Here is a 17,590-nt window from a genome sequence, read left to right on the forward strand (position 1 = left end):
GTGATTTAATGAATTAGAATTTTTCCACTGAGTCTTATTAACTGAAGGGTGCTTACTCCATGTGATGCTAAATACAGCTCAGTGAAATGATGAAGATGGGAAATACTAGCGCCTAAAGCCTCATTAGGGGATTTTCTACATTTGGGTGAACAACTTAAGTAAGTTAGCTCATATGCACTGACTGGGACATTTTAAAATGTGTGAGATTATTCTTCCATTACAGACATGCATGCATTCTGAAAAAACATCACATGATATTTTATCATATATTTTTTTTACATACAGTACTAAAAATTTAACAAACACAAAAGGTCAAAATGAGTAAAGTCATTGCTTTAAGATCATAAGTAAGTTGATTTCACATAACTTTTAATTTCACTTAAAGCAGTAATAACTTCTGACTGGAGAAGCGACTTTGTTACAGCACATAAGTGTACGGTGGTAGAAGATATAACAAGAACAGATCTGCTGAGCTTTTATTCAAAGAATGCCTTAAATGCTGTGCATCCTGTACTGCAGTTTAACCACCTACAGTACTTTACTCACCACCACATGACACGGTGGTGATAAAAAAGAAGTGTCATAAGCTAAACCAGAATGTTGTTGAAAAAACATCCTCACAAACTTTGTTAGATACGACTGCCCTGCAAAGTGTAATTTGGCACAATAAGCTGTTCACTAACAGTGGTCACCTGAAGCTGGGAGTGACTGATGTAAAGGGAGGCTACATAAGCCATACAAACATTAAAACACAATCTATCTTCATAAAGCTAAACCAGTGCAAACTTACAGGTTTGTCCCTAAAAAACAGATGTGCTGCATATTGTTTCAGTATGTTATTTAAAATCCAAAATTATTCACTTCAGAGGTTTACTCTAAAATCAGTGCAGCAGGTTTCAGACTACAAGGAGGCTTTCTCAAATTCATCTGATAAACAAGGATTTTTTTTTCTGTGATCTCCTTAAATCTGAGTTTACGTTGTGTACATGCAGATGTTTTTGTGACATTACAACTAGTTTGGTAGTCAAAGATGATCAAATATGCAATTTGTGCAAAAGTGATATGGAAATTTGAAGCCTCAAGCATACATAGACTGAGAATGGACTTCTCAGTGGTGCAGCTGACAGCTTGTATCACGCAGTTAAAATAAATCCATATTTATAGATTCTGATTTTCTCAGTGAGGGAGAAGGAGTAAATGTAATTTAAGGTCTTTGTAGAAAGACCTTATCAGAAACAAATTTTTACTCAAAGCAGACACGTCTGGAGAGGATCTTTAAAAGCAAATAGTTACTAAAAGAATATTTAATAATTTCCAGACCTGTGAGATGTATTTCAGCCAGAAATACAGAAAATTTCGCACTTACACACATCAGCTTTCAGATACAGACAGAAAAAACATATTTTTTGGTATATTATATAATGACTTTATATATTTATAAAATATTGTAATAATACGACAATAGACCAAGTTATTCTGTCTGTGGATGGATTGAGATGTCTATATGCATGTATGTGTGTATATACATATTCAATTTGAAATTATTTTACAAGTGTTCTGAAAGTTCAAAATGATCAGATTTTCTACGCTGAAGTGCTAACAGAAGGATTTATATCAGAGGCTGTAGCCTGAAGGAAGGGAAATGGGCTTCTGTAATATCATCAGTTCTAGACGGGCTCGGGGAACGTGGGTGGGCAAAGAGAATGAGTCACACTCTTCCCTCCCTCCCTTGATGTACCCTTAAGCAAGACGCATACTGCAGCTGCTTTGGTCAATGGGACCATTGAAGCCTGTACTGGGTGGATGTTGAAATATGATGGGGAACTTTATGAGTGTGTCTGAAAAAAGTCCACAATCTCTAAATAAGTAATGGTTAAAAAAATCAACAGCTCACTCCAGTTTGTAAACTTTATTTTACATTACTATTAGCTCCAATGGCGCCATTCACCCAGACATGCTGATAGATTTCTGCCCTCTTAAAAAACTTCTCTTACTTACACTGTCTCCTCTCACCCTCACTATTATTTCTCTCAGCACAAAGACCTTTTATATAATTTTCAAATCCACCTCAAAAGCACTTGACACCTCATCCATCAAACACAATTATTACCTGAATGGACCGTGCAACTGGATCGTGGCTTAATCAATTGCATTACCACAATAATACACCTGATTTAATTTACTATTCGCGTGGCTCTGACAAGTCTGGTAATTCGCACCAATTAAAATGGTGTTCATATTCGATATATTTGTTCCTGTTTGTCTGAATGTCAGTTAGTATAAACAAGATGTTCACCTTCTAAGATTGACTCCAGAACAGAAAACAAACAGAAAGAGAAAAAGAAGAGAAAAAAAACAGATAAATCCATCACAGTTAGTTAAAAAACAACTTCTTACTCACAGACATTCAGCTGGATGAGAAATTACTCAGCCTGTGAGAAAATAAGAGGAAATATCTGACTTCTTTGAAGACTTGCATGTAAAAAGAAATAACGAGTTGGATCGCAGGGGATGCTCGACGTGAATTCAGGGCACATAATAGTAAATTGTTATTCTGATATGCAGGCATATGCAGAGCAAAAGGCAAGCGAAGGGAGAGTGAGCAGGGCGTGTGTGTGTCGGGTCAGATGACCAGCTGTAGGAGGAGAAGGAGCTGGAGAAGAGGCAGCGGAGCAGGCTAATGTGTTTCATTTCACTGGGCGGTTATCATGGCAGCGGGCTCCCTGGCACACACTCCAACTGAACACCAGTCTAGCGATTCTAAATGTTAAGCACATTGTTTAATAGTCCATTACGTAAATTGATATTGCTCATTGACTGTTGTCCTTGGCTGCCCACGCAGTGTCAGAGAAAAAGACAGAGATGTACTCTAGTGCAGTTGAGGGCTAATAGGGTATGCCATCACTGCTGTTTGGTGCTCTGGAACAATGTGCCAAAACTTCCCATCTGCTCCACATCCTCCCACCAACCGAATCCACCTACTAATACTGTTAAAGTCACTGAAATGTGAAAATATCTTACATCTTATGTGTGGCTGCTATTTGCATTAATAATTAATCTGCAAATGAATTGTATATCTATAAGAGAAAAGTGAAACATTTCTATTGTATATATTTTTTTGCCCAAGCTCAAACTGACACATTATATTGAACCAACAGAACCAAAACAAAAAGATTTTTAATGATGCAAAATGTAGTCAAGCAGCAACCACTCTCATTAGAGAAGCTGAAATATACATCAAAATCCTCTTTATACACCAGCCTAAAAAAATGAGATTTTTAATGGTCTGTAGGTGACAAAATGTCAAACAATATTATCATCATATGATTCTTTTTAAAGGTCCTTGACTCCCGCCATTCCCGTCATACACACAAGCAAATTGTGACAAATTGTGACTCTGAAACTGATAAATGGCAGCATCGTGCGACAGAACATTTTTGGGTGTTCACCCATGAAAAACCTTTTAGTAAGTCAGCATGGCTGCAGCCTGCTGGCAGGATTTTTTTTTTAGAATATCCAGACTTGTAACAGCTTAAAATGAGTATTTGCTGGATTGTATTAAAAACAGACTTTGATACCCGATTCTTACTATGTTTGTTGTGGTTAGAACACATGTGAACAGTATTACTACAGCATTGGATTACAGAGGTAAAGCACAATCTAAATGCTCTAAATGCTAATTTTGAAATGCAATTAAAAAAAACAAATAAGATGGAGGTTAAAGTCCACTGAACATATCAAACAGAAAGGTGTGTAGGAAGACTAAGGCAAAAGAACGCAAAATAAAGCTATGTGTGATCATGGGAAAGTCTTACATTAACAGAGAGAAATAAAAAAAGTACTACTAGACTGACATCCAATTGAATAAGATCTACTTCCCCCTGCAGCTGGAGAGGCATTAGGAATAAAGCTCAACCAAATGGACGGGTCATACATCATTGAGCATTACTCATGCTGTGCTGTGACTCTAAAACACAAATTGGATTACCTGTGCACCCACACGGATCACCCGAATTGGACAGGCACAGACATATAGACGGCACAGAGACACAAACACACACGCAAAAGTGCATAGAGTATACTAAATCCATAGGGTTTTATTGTTCAAGTTCACACATACAACACCTGCAGCCACACACACACACTCACACACACTTACACACACAGTGCAATTTTTGTTCCCAAACAATAAATGCCACATTACTGTGATGTACAGCAGAGGACCACATCATATAAAGGTTGCTGTGATGGAATCTCTGTTTGAAGCTGCCGGCCTGGACGTGTGAAATCAGATCCTAAAACTGTTTATGGTGCTGTGAAGCCAGACAGCATCTCTCTTCTCCTGTAAACAATCCACTGGAACCTGATGATTTATTAGCGAGGCATCCAATAAATCTGAATACTCATCTCTCTAAACAACCCAATTTTGGATTCTGAGTTTTTAGAAGACTGTTTTCTGTTCCTAACAATCTGGTGGCCGTGGCCCAGCCTTTACCACTGAGATCATCACTGTTGCTGCAGCAGCAGCAGAAGCTCTTCAGTAATGAATCCCGTACTTTACTGCCAGTCACTAATTGAGCCATTATTATTATCTGAAACAATACATTTTAAATGGAGTTGCATAACAATAGGTCATATCCAGTGTAAACTACAAAGCTTTTTGTGAATCTAGAGGGTTGTAAAGGCCACAGCGGCTGTTTAGTTTAATGGGAAATTAGGTTTTTGTTAGAGACATTTTGATCCCATTGTTTCCTTACTAATGCCAATACCAATTCATAAAAAAAAATTTACAGCTGTACGCGAGTAACAATGTTTAGATGTGATATTATTGCCGTCATTGTTGTATGACTTGGCTTAGGTTAAACTCTTTGTAAAACATTAACAAATACATTTTTTTATAGTGGGAACTGCTTATACTCATCAACCGCTTATAGTTGCCAGTGGCTGCACAGCAACTTCCTGTGCAAGCTACAGTTTTAGAGAGGCAAAGAAAACTGTCGTTTGATCTTGGTGTGAAACTACAAACTTTATCAAAACACTACGTGGTATCGGTTCAGTGCATAGACACACGTACTCGCCAGTTCCCGAGATGAGCTGATGGTATCAGTAGCACTGGAGTTGTTAGTGATCAAGCTTTTAAGTGCTCATACATGGATCAAACAGCAAGTTAGTTCTGATACCAATAGTGAAATAAGCTTCTTTTGGCATCACAAAGTTTTTCCAGCTGGAGGAAAAGTACAGCAGTGTAGGGAGAGGCAGCACAGCAGCACCACCAAACCAGAGAGTTCAGAGTGGTGGAAGAGCCCCCTCAGCAAACAGAAATCAAATAATAATCTTGATTTTTACTTCAAAATAAAGTTGTTTTCACATTTTGTAAATTATTGCAATTAATATGAGAAATTATGACATTAAAAGTGGAGTGAACACGACATTTGAGTAAAAAAAGAAGCTGAGCCAACAAATAAATGAGTCTTCACAGTATTCAAACAACTACAGGTGATTATCAGTGGGGAGTTGGGTTTTTTTCTGTTTATTTGTCTCTCTTTTTTCTTCGCTCAAACAATGCCAGTCCCACCTCATTCTTTTAATTATTATTGTTGTTGTTACTATGATGATAATTATTATTGTTATTATCAGTGTTTTTTTTTCATTTTATTAAGGCCTACTACACAATTTTCCATGAATTTTTTGTTTAGTAAAAAAATAGTGATTGTATGACGCTACTGGGTTAGTAAAGTATCCATACTACGAATTCAACTCTGCGCCGGTGCCTGCAAATATTTAATGAGAACATGGCATTGTTTCTTTCAAATGTTATATCTGTTATTTTTGGAGTAAAACTTTGGGACAGAGTCAGATCTCATCCGCATACCTCCTGCTGGGTAAAAAGGCTGTCTGAAATTTGATGCTAAGCGATCTGACAGCAGCCTGTGGTCACTGTAATCCCCCCAGAATGAGATTATCCTTTTGTGGAAACAGTGGGCCATGGTGGGCAGGGCACTCCCATCAGCTGTGTGTCTAAGACAGAGCCCATTGAACCCCTACCACTAATCTCTGTACACGGACACACCCTGACATCCTGCATATAAACTCGGGCCCGGCTGGGCTCCAGCATCAGTCCTCGGTGAGGTGAGTGAAGACTTGCCTCTGAAGCATTAACACCTTCAGACAAAAATGGACTTTAAAACGACTGTTTATCTTCTTCTCCTGCTGCTTCTGGGCTTCTGTAATGCTCACCATGGAAATGTAAGAAACAACTCACTAAATATAGTGTTGAACAGCTTGTATGCACTGTATGTGATGAATGCACATTTGACACACTTTGTCCTGTTCATTGTGTTAAACTGAATTTAAAACTGCAGAATGAAGAACAGAAGTTTATGTTCTCAGTTTTTTTTCCCCACAGGATCTTGGTGCTGATAATGGTAAGTTTGCAGCCCCCTCTAACAACCCACATCTATCAAACATCACACTTTTGTCTCACTTCTCGTTTGTCATTGACGACACAGAGTTGTGTGACATCTGCTTTTCTTCCATTCATTAGAGATCTCAGTGGATGGGTGTGCTCTGGAGGATATTTCCACAACTATTCTGAGAATGAACAATGGTGAGTATTCAATCATGATATCACGAGGACGGCAAGGGAACATTAGTTTTTGTTAATGTGTTTATGTTAATGCAGCTTTTCTACATTCAATAAAGGAAAACAGGTTTTTTGAGAACCATGGCCATGTCTTAGTTTGACTTCACCCAAATTCTGACATTTGGATAAAAAGCTCATATATTCTTTCATTTTAACAGGATCTAAAGATTTTCTGCTGGAAGGAGACGTGTTGATTCCACGAACCAGGAATGCAATGAAGTGCTTTAATAAGGCATATAGCTGTCTGTGGCCAAAATCTGCTAATGGGAACGTGGAAGTCCCTTTCATTTTAAGTGAAAAATATGGTGGGTTTCTATTTTTAAGGTAATGCATTTGTGAAACTATTGTGTACGTTAACATGTCGCTCTCATGTAATGAATGGATGTCGTTACTGGTTCAACACTTTTATCCACAAACGTAGACACCTCTGAGAGGAGTCAGATTTTCGCAGCCTTGAAGGACTTTGAATCAAAAACCTGCATTCGCTTCGTTCCACGTGCAGCTCAGAGGGCGTACTTAAGCATTGAACCGAGATATGGGTAAGTCAATAACCAAAACACTTCTGCATTTGAAGGCAGAAAGTACATACACCTATAATATAATATATATAAAAGTAGTGGGACACTCAAGATAATTGCATCTGTAAAGGGAAAAGTGAGCAGCATAAATGTGTATCTACACTCAGTTAATTGCACTGTGCATGACGTGGCTTACAAAATATGGTACAGTTGAGAACAGTTATAAAAGGTAACTGTAATGTAATGTAAAACACACACTGGCACGGATGGATGAGTGAACAGGCCCAATAGGCACAGGCCCAAGAGTCAAAGGCGTCAGGAGGCCCCCAAGCAAGAGCCTCTGCCAACACTACTGACTGTTAACATTTCTGATTTAAAGACACAGAGCTCAGTTACAAGAAGGGATGTCCTCACTGTGGGTTTTCTTCTTTTTGCTCCTGATCATGATCAGAGTCTTTCAACATGAAGAATCTGAAAACCGAATCCAGTCCAACATTCGTTTTATGTTGATTTTTTCCCCTAACATCACAGTGGTACAGTGTACTGAGGCTTCGGTAACATTTCATTTAAATACTGTACGGTAACATTAGCAGAGTAAAGAATGTAGTGTGCTCTTGTAATTAGCAAAGGAGTGTCAGTGCAAAGAGACAAAAAGATTATAAAGAGGCAAAGCAGCTAAAAAAAGATGTAAGAAAATCACAAAAAGGCACAAAACAATCAAAAAGAAATGCAAAATAACCACAAAGAGACACGGCCATATAAAGATGCATAACAACTACAAAGAGATGCAAATACAGTGACAAAGAAGTAAATGCAAAGTTACTACAAACAATGCAACCATGTCATTTGTGCTCACTTTGCATCTCTTTCAGTCTGAGGAGTCCTTTTCCTATACGGGAGAAGCATGCATGCATCTTGCAGGATGCTGCCCCAACATTTGTCAGTCCTCTCTTGTTGTTAGAATCATGCATCTGTAGTTGATAGCCACAGCTTAGCTCCCCGGTATGCTAACAGCAAAAGCTTCCCAAACATCACCAGAAAGCTAATTATTTACAGATTTACACACAGGGTCACTGGTAATAATAAATGTAAGGCTGCATGTTGCATATTAATGACCTCTCTCTCTTTCACTCTGTCTGCCATTAGCTGTTCCTCTCTACTGGGCCGTATTGGAGACAAGCAGGTGGTGTCACTGCAGAGGTACGGCTGCATACGCCACGGCATCATCCAGCACGAACTGCTGCATGTGCTAGGTTTCTACCATGAACACACACGGAGCGACCGTGACCGTTATGTCAGAATCAACTGGGAAAACGTAAATGAATGTAAGACTCTCACTTCACCGTTGACTGATTCAGTTGATCTATGTATTAGTCTGTTAGCTAGTTATTGGTCTTTTTTTGTCAACAGATTTTGTCTACAACTTCCAAAAGATGGATACAGATAATCTCTACACTCCGTATGACTACTCCTCTGTAATGCACTATGGAAGGTAAGTTGGAGCAGAAACATTACACTAATAAGGCAGTGTTGAATCTAATTCTATTCTGGAAACACATTTCTACATGATTCTTTGTCTCATTAACATTGTTTAAACCTGCAGAACTGCTTTTGGAAAGTACGGAGCAGAGACCATAACTCCCACCCGTGACCCCTCTGCTCCCATTGGCCAGAGGGACCGCATATCTGACATCGACATTCTCAGGATCAACAAGCTCTATAAGTGTTGGTATTACCTTTGAATAGAGGATTACTGTTGTATGTTTTCATTCTTACACTTGTCACATGAATGTGACAGTATGATAATAAAAGCTTTTATTGTCATTTACAGTGATGTATATGTAGCCTAACATTTTTGGGTTCTGCTGCAAGGTGGACGTTTAAAGGGGCATTACATGGATTTTACAATGTCAATTTTCTAATTTGGACAGACAGAAATTCTGTATTTCACATTGAAGGTAAAGTTTGATGGACGTGGTTATTTATCATACAGGAAGGATCTAACAAAAGACACTATGAAGTTCCATTTTTGGAAGCATACAAATATTAAGGACCACAAGTCAGGGACGATATCTCAAACTCTGCCACCTCAGTTTTGTCTGTTCTTGTTTTATCCGCCTCCTGCAAGCCCTCAACTCTATAGAGGTGCAGTACAAAGTAACCGGGTATGCTGTTAAGCCTTGATTCACTCAGTCTGAAGTTGTACTTTACAGTCTGCCATTGCTTGATTCTATTTCTTGAACTATTTGGTGCTCATTGTGATTCAGCAAATTCAATGAATACTCAAATTACCCTTCTTGTTTCTATGGAAACAGGACAGATGCCGAACATCCTGTATGATTCTAATCACTACAAAACAATCCGTTTATCTTCATTTAATAGAACAACTTTGTATGTAGGCAGTTGAAAATCAAACAGTTTTACTGTATCTATTATGACTGTATTTTCTCTAATTTCTCCATATCACTTTCAGTAAGAAAACAAAGTTGGGAAGTTTTGGCAAAGACACAAAAAGAGTTTAATTAGATACAAAAATGGCTGAAGGGCAAATGTGCGTCAATATTTTCATAAATGAGTTCATTTCCATTTCGGCTTATAGTAATTAAGTTTGGGATTTGTACACTAGTGAAGAGTACAGTGTTTTATCAGAGTGAATCAGTACTGCAGTATATTCAGCGAGCCAAACTTTGCAGGGCTGCGTCTCTGCGGAGAGGCATAGATGTGGTAGGACATGAGATAAACCCCTCTGCTACTACTCCCTAACCCTGCAGAGAAATTAGCTTTTTTTTTTTTGGCCACAACCCACACTCTTGGATGTGTGTTTTTTTTCCACCCTTTGAAATGCTACGCAGTGTTATTTTTCTGTATTCACCCCAGTGAGAGAGAGAGCAGTGTTGGGTGAGAAAGGAGTAGTGGGGGAGTTTAGGGGGAGATAAGAGAAGAATGCCTTGGAGAGAGAACAGATTCCTATTAAGCAAATTTTCCTCCTCGCGTGATGTATGAATGCACTAACAATCATGACAGCATTGGATGCATTTCTCCACTGCTCTGGCTTAAATGCAGCTAAAGAGACCATGGCACAGGCAGTGCTCAGAGAAAGGCAGTGAATCCGTATACTTCAGATGGACACAGAGCCTTTAATGTTTCATAAAGTAGTCTCGGTTCATATCAATCGTTCTGCCCATGAAATATTTAAAATCTACTTGTTTATTGAAATATTTAACGCTCCGGCTCTGTTCGTGCTCCAAGAAGCTCGGAGAGACTTTTCAGCCAGATATGAATTTAAGTATTTCTCCTGATCCTGATTAAAATGAGATTACCATTGAGTCTGAGATCTCATAACTGTAGTGCAAACATGCCACCACTGGAACACAATGTGGCTAAAAAACCTTCAATCAAACCAGAGTCTTATGAGAGTCATCTCTTTGAACTGTGAGGCTGACGTAAACAAACACATCATATGGAATATTTTATCTTTCCTTTGATTGCTCACAGATGTTCCTTCTTGATCTGGCCGAAGCCTAACAAAAATATATTACATAGAAGCTTAATCTGCCATGCATTACCTAACATTTAGTATTACCGAGTGTTATTTGATAACAGCTTTAAAGCATTGTCTGAAATGCTCTTACAGATGCTCTTTGACCGTCCTTTAAAGGGCAGTGTGTATATGACCAGCACAGTCTCCTGTAGGACGTCTGTTCTAATGAGAGCCGGCCGAGCGGAGCCAAATGCAGTCTGATCTGTGATGTCACTGGTAATACGCTGGCAGGCCATAACTGCTGGCTGGCTGAGCAGCTCTTACCACCATGTTATTAACACAGATCAGTGTACCTGCCTCTCTTCAAACACGATAAGCTTCAACACACAGCTCTCCTCAGTTCACCGTGTGAGCCGCCTAATACCGACCAATAGGAAATTAAAACGTTCGCTCAGAGTGGTGCTACCATCTCAGCCAGTCCAACCTTGGAGACAGTTTTAAAAAATTTCAAGCTTTTAACCTTCTAGGAAAAAAAAAGTTCTTTACACTCCTAACTGTAAGTTAGATATTTTTAAAGGATGGGTTCACCCTTGTTCAAGTCTGTAAACATCCTTCTCCATACTGACTATGAAAAGATTCCTTCTTAATGCAACTTTAATGTATAAAAGGAGACGAAATCCACAGTCCTTTTCCTGTGCTAAAGTGCATTCTTAAGTAAATCTCAATCTGACATGAGGCTTCAGCAGTCCAGGTACATCAAATGAATTTCTTAATTAATTGCCAGTTCATGTCAAAAAATGCCACTCCCCCTCAGTCATCACTCATTCAAATCTGAACACCAAGACATAATATACATATTTTGAGATTCATAGTGACTTACACTTCCTGGGGATATTATTGCCGATGCTTATTGCGAATAAATATTCATAAATCAATTTAGAAATCATAGAAAAAGATGCTCTTTGTGACTCAAGAACTGGCCTGAAAGTATCAACATAATTCAGCAACAGTGGTCGGAACATCCATGGTTATGTTGCAAATAGGAACTGAAAATAGTTAATTTGTCATATTTTTAAAAGGTACCACTTTGTCAAGTAAAACTCACTGAATCCACGGTGACCTTATACTTCGTGTTTACATACCCCAAAGCATTATGGGAACTGTATTTCCAGAACTTAAAGCATGATATCCCCCAAATAGGAGCGATGAAATACATTAACATCAACTTTGGCATGTTGCACTATTAATATATTCTTTTTAACTAAGCACTGGTTCTTATATTAATGTAACTATGACACTCATCTATTCATTCAGGTACTGGTGTTTGCCCTGTGTTGGAAACCTGCGACCGTACAGGCATCAAACACAACCGACTCAGCTAAAAGCCTGTAAATGAGAGAAAATTTATAGTTTTTGCGTATTCTCTGTTTTCTTTGTTTTCTCTGTTTTTGTTACTTTCTCTTTTGTAGCTCAAGGGAGAAACACATAAAGAGGGAACTTGATTTTGTCTAACTCAAGCTGTTGAAAACTTCTATTAGTTTTAACTGAATTCATTTTAACACAGAAAAAAACATCTCTTACAAACCATAAAATCCCATTAGGAATGGATCTCTTTACAACCACTATGGTAAGAATTGCAATTAAGCTGAATAAAAACCATATGTTAGCTTCCTCCTGAACATAATTAAAAAGTCTAATAACAAACAGGAATTAAAAAAAAAAAAAAAAACAAACAACAGAGATAGTTGTTTGCCTGGATCATTTGATTTTGAAGTCTGTGGTGTGCGTCTGCTTTCAAAGCCTGTCCTGGGTCACAAGCAAGTCAGTTGTTAAGTGCCCCTTTTGAGTGAGATGAAAGCAGCGCTTGCCAAAACAAGTAAATTTAGTTAAGGACGCAATCAAAAGAAATAACAGATTGGCATAGAAATTCTGGAAGTCTTTATTGTCGCCCTGCAGGACCCAACAGAAACGATTAGCCAGCTGTGGGATCGAAGGCGCCAAAGTAATGTGCTATTGCTGAAGCTTTCATGAAGTTTAACTCAGCTTCTCTTCTGCAGATCTGAGGAGCCTGAGGAGCCATATACGAACCTCTAAGATGTCTGAACCTAGAATAGCACGCTGACAAGTTACTGTCTGTTGTCACTGCATTCTTAAATCTCATAAATATTTCATGCCTTGTGTTCCCTGAAACTGAGATAGTGGCTGGCATTTCTTTAAATACAAAAAGAACATTTCAGAAGACAGCGAGATGAGGGAGATATGAGCAGATTCTGACTAAAGATTGAAATAAATGTATGTTGTCTTTACAGGCCATGTGGCGTTTCTAAATACAACACCAGCCTGTCTGTGTCAAAGAGAAATGATGTTTTAAAAAGGCCTTTGTAAATGTGTAAATCAGACTGAAGCATTAGTGTACAATCCCTCTGAGCTGTGTTCTCAGAGCTGCACCACATCTCTGTTTGTCAGCGCTGAGGAATTGCAGCTGTCGAAAATGATGCGGTCCCATTAGTGACGGAATCCAAGCTGAGACGGAGCCAGACAGAAAGCCGCTGTGGGGACAAGATGATAACAAGGTACTCATTGGACATGTGAGGGATGGTGTTTGTGCATCACTCTCTGTGTGTGTCTGATGAGAATGGGGCAGTGGAGGAGATGGCGGGGTTAAGATAAAGAGAGAGAGAGAGAGAGAGAGAGAGAGAGAGAGAGATAGTAGGCATGGAGAATAAGAAAGAGACGGAGGTGGTTAAGGGAGAAAAATGATGGTGGGGAGAGATAAGACAAGACAGATAGAGATGGGAACAATGAGAGCGGGACAGTAATCAGGGAGAGGCAACAGTGAAACACACGAATCAAAGCAGTGACTGAAGCAACTGAGTTGAGAGAGAGAGAGAGAGAGAGAGAGAGAGAGAGAGAGAGAGAGAGCAAGACAATACTCAGTGCCCTGAGAAATTGGCAGGTTTATTCACAGGGAGTTACTGATCTCTCATCCTGCAGATCATTTCAGCTCTGAACTGAGCTTCGTGCATCACAGCGGGATAAAGACACCGACACATTACAAAAGAGATCACTTCATTCACTGCAACAAACGAGCAGAGCAGAGCAGGTTATGATGTCATGCATCAGAAGCAGCTCTCAACAGTACGTTTAGCCACATTTAATAAGCAGGCTGATTGATTTCTTGATTAGAAAACAATCTGATGCTGAATGTCAGGTAAACATTTGAGATATACTATACAAAGTACATTTCAGCAGTTAGGTAGCTGTTTGTAACTGTTAATTCAATGTGATGTTAGGACACAGATATCTGCTACCATCTTCCAGTTTTTGACTGAGGTTCACACCCAGAGTCCCGTCTGTGTTCAGGTTTAGGCAACAAAAGCACTTTGGTAAAGGTCACTATATATACAACACATTGTCACTATATTTATAGAAGGAGGAGGACAAGGGTCTCTTAACATTCTCTCTAAGACTGTACTTCTCCAGTAAGATTAAATTATAAACAGAATCCATATTGTGCAGTTCGAGTTGTGCCAGAAAAAGTCCAAATTCCCACCAGAATAATAAACTTTAATAAACAACACATAAACAAACTCCTGCTGCCAGCTCAAGGAATTTATCCACACACTGTACACAGAAGAACAGAAATGCTCCAATCACATTAAACCCACTTCAGCACCAAGGACAGTGCACACTGCTATAGATCAGTCCAACAATGCTTTACTTACCAGTTTATCAATTTACAGCTAAAAATTAGACTCAAGTGCTTGAATGTTTTTTTACTCTACATGTGGATCAAACCACGATTCCATCAGCAGCCTTTATATGACACGGTTCTCTGCTATTTATCACAATACTGAGGCATTTATCAGGGAACACAGTGTGTGTGTGTGTGTGTGTGTGTGTGTGTGTGTGTGTGTGTCTGCTAAAAGCAAGTTGGAAAGTTAGTGTCCATGTGCATGTGAGCATGTAGTGTGTGTGAGCAGTGTATCAGTGCATTTGAATATGCATGCTAAAGGTGGGATTGTATAATGACTGCTATAGAAATATAATTGCAACCTTGAAATGTGGCAATTATATGTGGCAATTACACAGGTTGTATGCATCTGACTTCTATGAGCAGGGGAGGGGATGACAGCTTCCAATCCCTTCCAAGGCCATTTATTCCATTTTATATTAATAGCACCTGTCTTGCTTTCGTAGGCAGGACGCCTATGAAAGCAATTATCGTGGCATTAGGCTGTTCTTCACTCTTTGTCCTTAGTGGACTTGCCAATAAACCCAGGTGGACGCGATCATCTGACAGCTGTCTTCGATTTTAGGTTGATTATACGCCCTCCATTTTTTGTCGCCGAGCTAAATGAAGTTTTTGATGATGGCTCCCAAATGACTTTAAAGCCAATAAATTAGATCGTCATTTGCAATCAAACTGGTTTAATCACAGCTCGGTTTTATCATGAGTGCAGATGAAAAATTGAATAAAATGGGCAAACAGCCAATGATGAGATGACAGAATGATGGAGCAATTCCCAACAGAATTAGAGATTGATCCCCAAAGGTAGGACGTTTACTTGTTTTAAGTGTTGAACAGCAACAAATATACTTTGAGAACTGTAGCTGTCCCAGATATAGCCAATAAGGGGAAATTATTTTCTTTTTTTTAATCTAAATGTTTCTTTTTTCTTTGTTTACAACATAATGTTCCTAGGAGGACATATTGTCCCTGCAGAGACGTGTTACACATTTAAGATATTTTTAACTTGGTATACTTGTATATTGCCCAATTAAAGCAGTAATTAATGCAGCAGTGTTGTGCTTCCAGGAAAATGGGAAACTTAACGCATATGACAAACAAACAGCCGAGATCAAGCTCCTCAAGTGGCTGAAGCACCAAAAACAAAGCACACAAGGGTCAAAAGTCTCTGATTGTGCTTTGAAAATGTTATTTCTATGAAATTCACTTTGATGGCATGTTTGCAGGCTCTTCTCTGAGCTGACTGTGTCTCCGCACATCCTCTTGCCCCCGTGTACTTCCATCATCTCGCCGCAGACGGTCGGAAAATGTAATTTCTTCTCGTTGAATGAATGGTTTGGAGAGCAAATGAACGTCTGCTCGGGCAATATATGTCTCTGTCTTAGAGCAAAGCACACTGTCCACAAGGACATGCTAAATCAGCAGAAAGGTCAAACATTGTGCAGTACAGAGGGAGGCCTTTATGGGACAGGAGAAATAATATTTTGTCCTCTCATGTGTCTACAACAGTGTCTGCCTGTTTTAGTTCATAATCTGCGCATGACTCCGGCGATTCAAACCTGAATTACACGCTCCTTCCACTTTAAAATGTATCGATTCAGGAGAAAACAAGGTTCTCGTGTCTGGCCTCTGTCGTCATTGGACTTTTATAGCAACTGGAGGAACGTTCTACATCTGAAAAGGAAAAAATCAATTCGAGCTGCGTTTGAAACTCAAAAAGGGAATTTTCTCAGCGGTGGGCAGATATGCACCCATGAGATGTTTAACAAACCACCAGTAAGTCCAAAATATGAAACCTCTCTGCTCCAGGAAAGGAAACGGCAACAGTGTGCAGCGTTGTGGTTATACTCTCGTGCTCTTGGTTCATCGCATCTCACACAAACTGGAGAAGGAAGGAACAAAGGATCTCATAGTTCTTCCAGCAACCCTTGACATCAGGATTCAGGGAACTGCACTTCTCAAGATGCAGCAAACGGGAGCAGGCAAGCATGTTAGTCTGTAGTCTACACATAATGTGAGGGTACAGCTAATAATTTTTCAAGGCTGAAAAATGGTGAAGATGGTGCTGGTGCATTACAACAGTGCATAGGCTCATTAGCCTTTTCTTCAGTTCACCAGTTCTGATTATGAATCCTTTCATCATTTTTCGTGTGTGTGTGTGTGTGTGTGTGTGTGCGTGTGTGTTTCTGGCAGTGAGAGTTTGCATGTGTGTGCACATGTGACAATGACACAAGAGGATGTTTGCTAAAACCGGGGTGAGGGTTTTCTTTCTTCTGTTTAAGTGCATTTGCAGCTCTGAGCTCTGGCAACCTCATGTTTCAGTCCCACTGTGTGGCACAAAAGGCATCTGGAGGAACTTCAGTGCTGTTTCTCAGGTAGTGGTTTGGAGTGGGTGGTCTTCCACACCAGTTAGTACAAGAAACTAACTGAAATGAAGTTTTTTTTTTCCCTCCTTCCTATAACTAGCTTGACATGTTGTGTGCCAGTTATGATACCTCATGCAATGAGAGGCTCATTAGACCATGAAATTGAGCAATGTTACCTTGTCTTGTATAAAGATTCAGTGTTTTCTTGAAGATTTTTTCAGCAGTGGGGACAACACACCCCATCTGCACTACACTGAATATTAAAAAGTACACTAGCTTTATAATTATTTCTTTCTGGATTGATGTAATAATTATGTAATTATGGGTCATCACTTTGTTGATAGTGAACAAACACTGAAGGTCACAGTCCAAACTTACAGTCTCAGTTACTGATATGATAGGAAAAAGGAAAAAGTTCAGCTGGGCAATGCCCCCTGACAGTGATATGACAGGAGTGATGTCTCACTCTGCTTGAGCTGCCGCACGAATACAGCAGAAACACTGAGATTCTGAGGGAGAGAAAGGAGGAAAATAAAGAATCAGAGAAAGAATGAGAAGAGAACAGACTGTGTTGTTTCTGTGCAATGCAGATAAACTGTTCAGACCTTAACCTTGACTAACAATCATCACAAAACATTGTCTCTGGCAAAATTAAAATTATTTTTACTTTCAACATCCCTCCCACAGCTTCTCTATTGTCACAGCTGCTTTGCACCATTTTTATCTTTAGCTGTTTTTTATTCAATTTCGCTCTGTTGGATTATTTACATCAGTGCACTCTCATCAAAGTGTATGAGTTTAGCTCATTGGATCAAACGATGATGGAAGAAG

The 17,590-nt window shown here is 39.2% G+C and overlaps 2 protein-coding genes across 3 annotated transcripts in view; one reads left to right on the top strand and one right to left on the bottom strand.

Annotated features, from left to right (window-relative positions):
- The window catches only part of LOC139621900 (MAM domain-containing glycosylphosphatidylinositol anchor protein 2-like), a 162,376-nt gene that overhangs the window by 119,610 nt on the left and 25,176 nt on the right, over nt 1-17,590 (bottom strand). The window lies entirely within an intron of this gene.
- LOC139621899 (low choriolytic enzyme-like) lies at nt 5,757-8,970 on the top strand. The gene is made up of 8 exons (XM_071478863.1): nt 5,757-6,246; nt 6,407-6,425; nt 6,545-6,607; nt 6,802-6,948; nt 7,065-7,182; nt 8,308-8,486; nt 8,572-8,653; nt 8,765-8,970. The coding sequence occupies exons 1-8, from the start codon at nt 6,175-6,177 to the stop codon at nt 8,901-8,903; spliced, it is 819 nt and encodes a 272-aa protein (XP_071334964.1). The 5' UTR covers nt 5,757-6,174; the 3' UTR covers nt 8,904-8,970.

Source organism: Trachinotus anak, unplaced genomic scaffold (assembly GCF_046630095.1).
Source record: "Trachinotus anak isolate AG129_WGS33_773 ecotype Australia unplaced genomic scaffold, CSIRO_AGI_Tana_v1 ptg000005l, whole genome shotgun sequence".
NCBI lineage: Eukaryota > Metazoa > Chordata > Actinopteri > Carangiformes > Carangidae > Trachinotus > Trachinotus anak.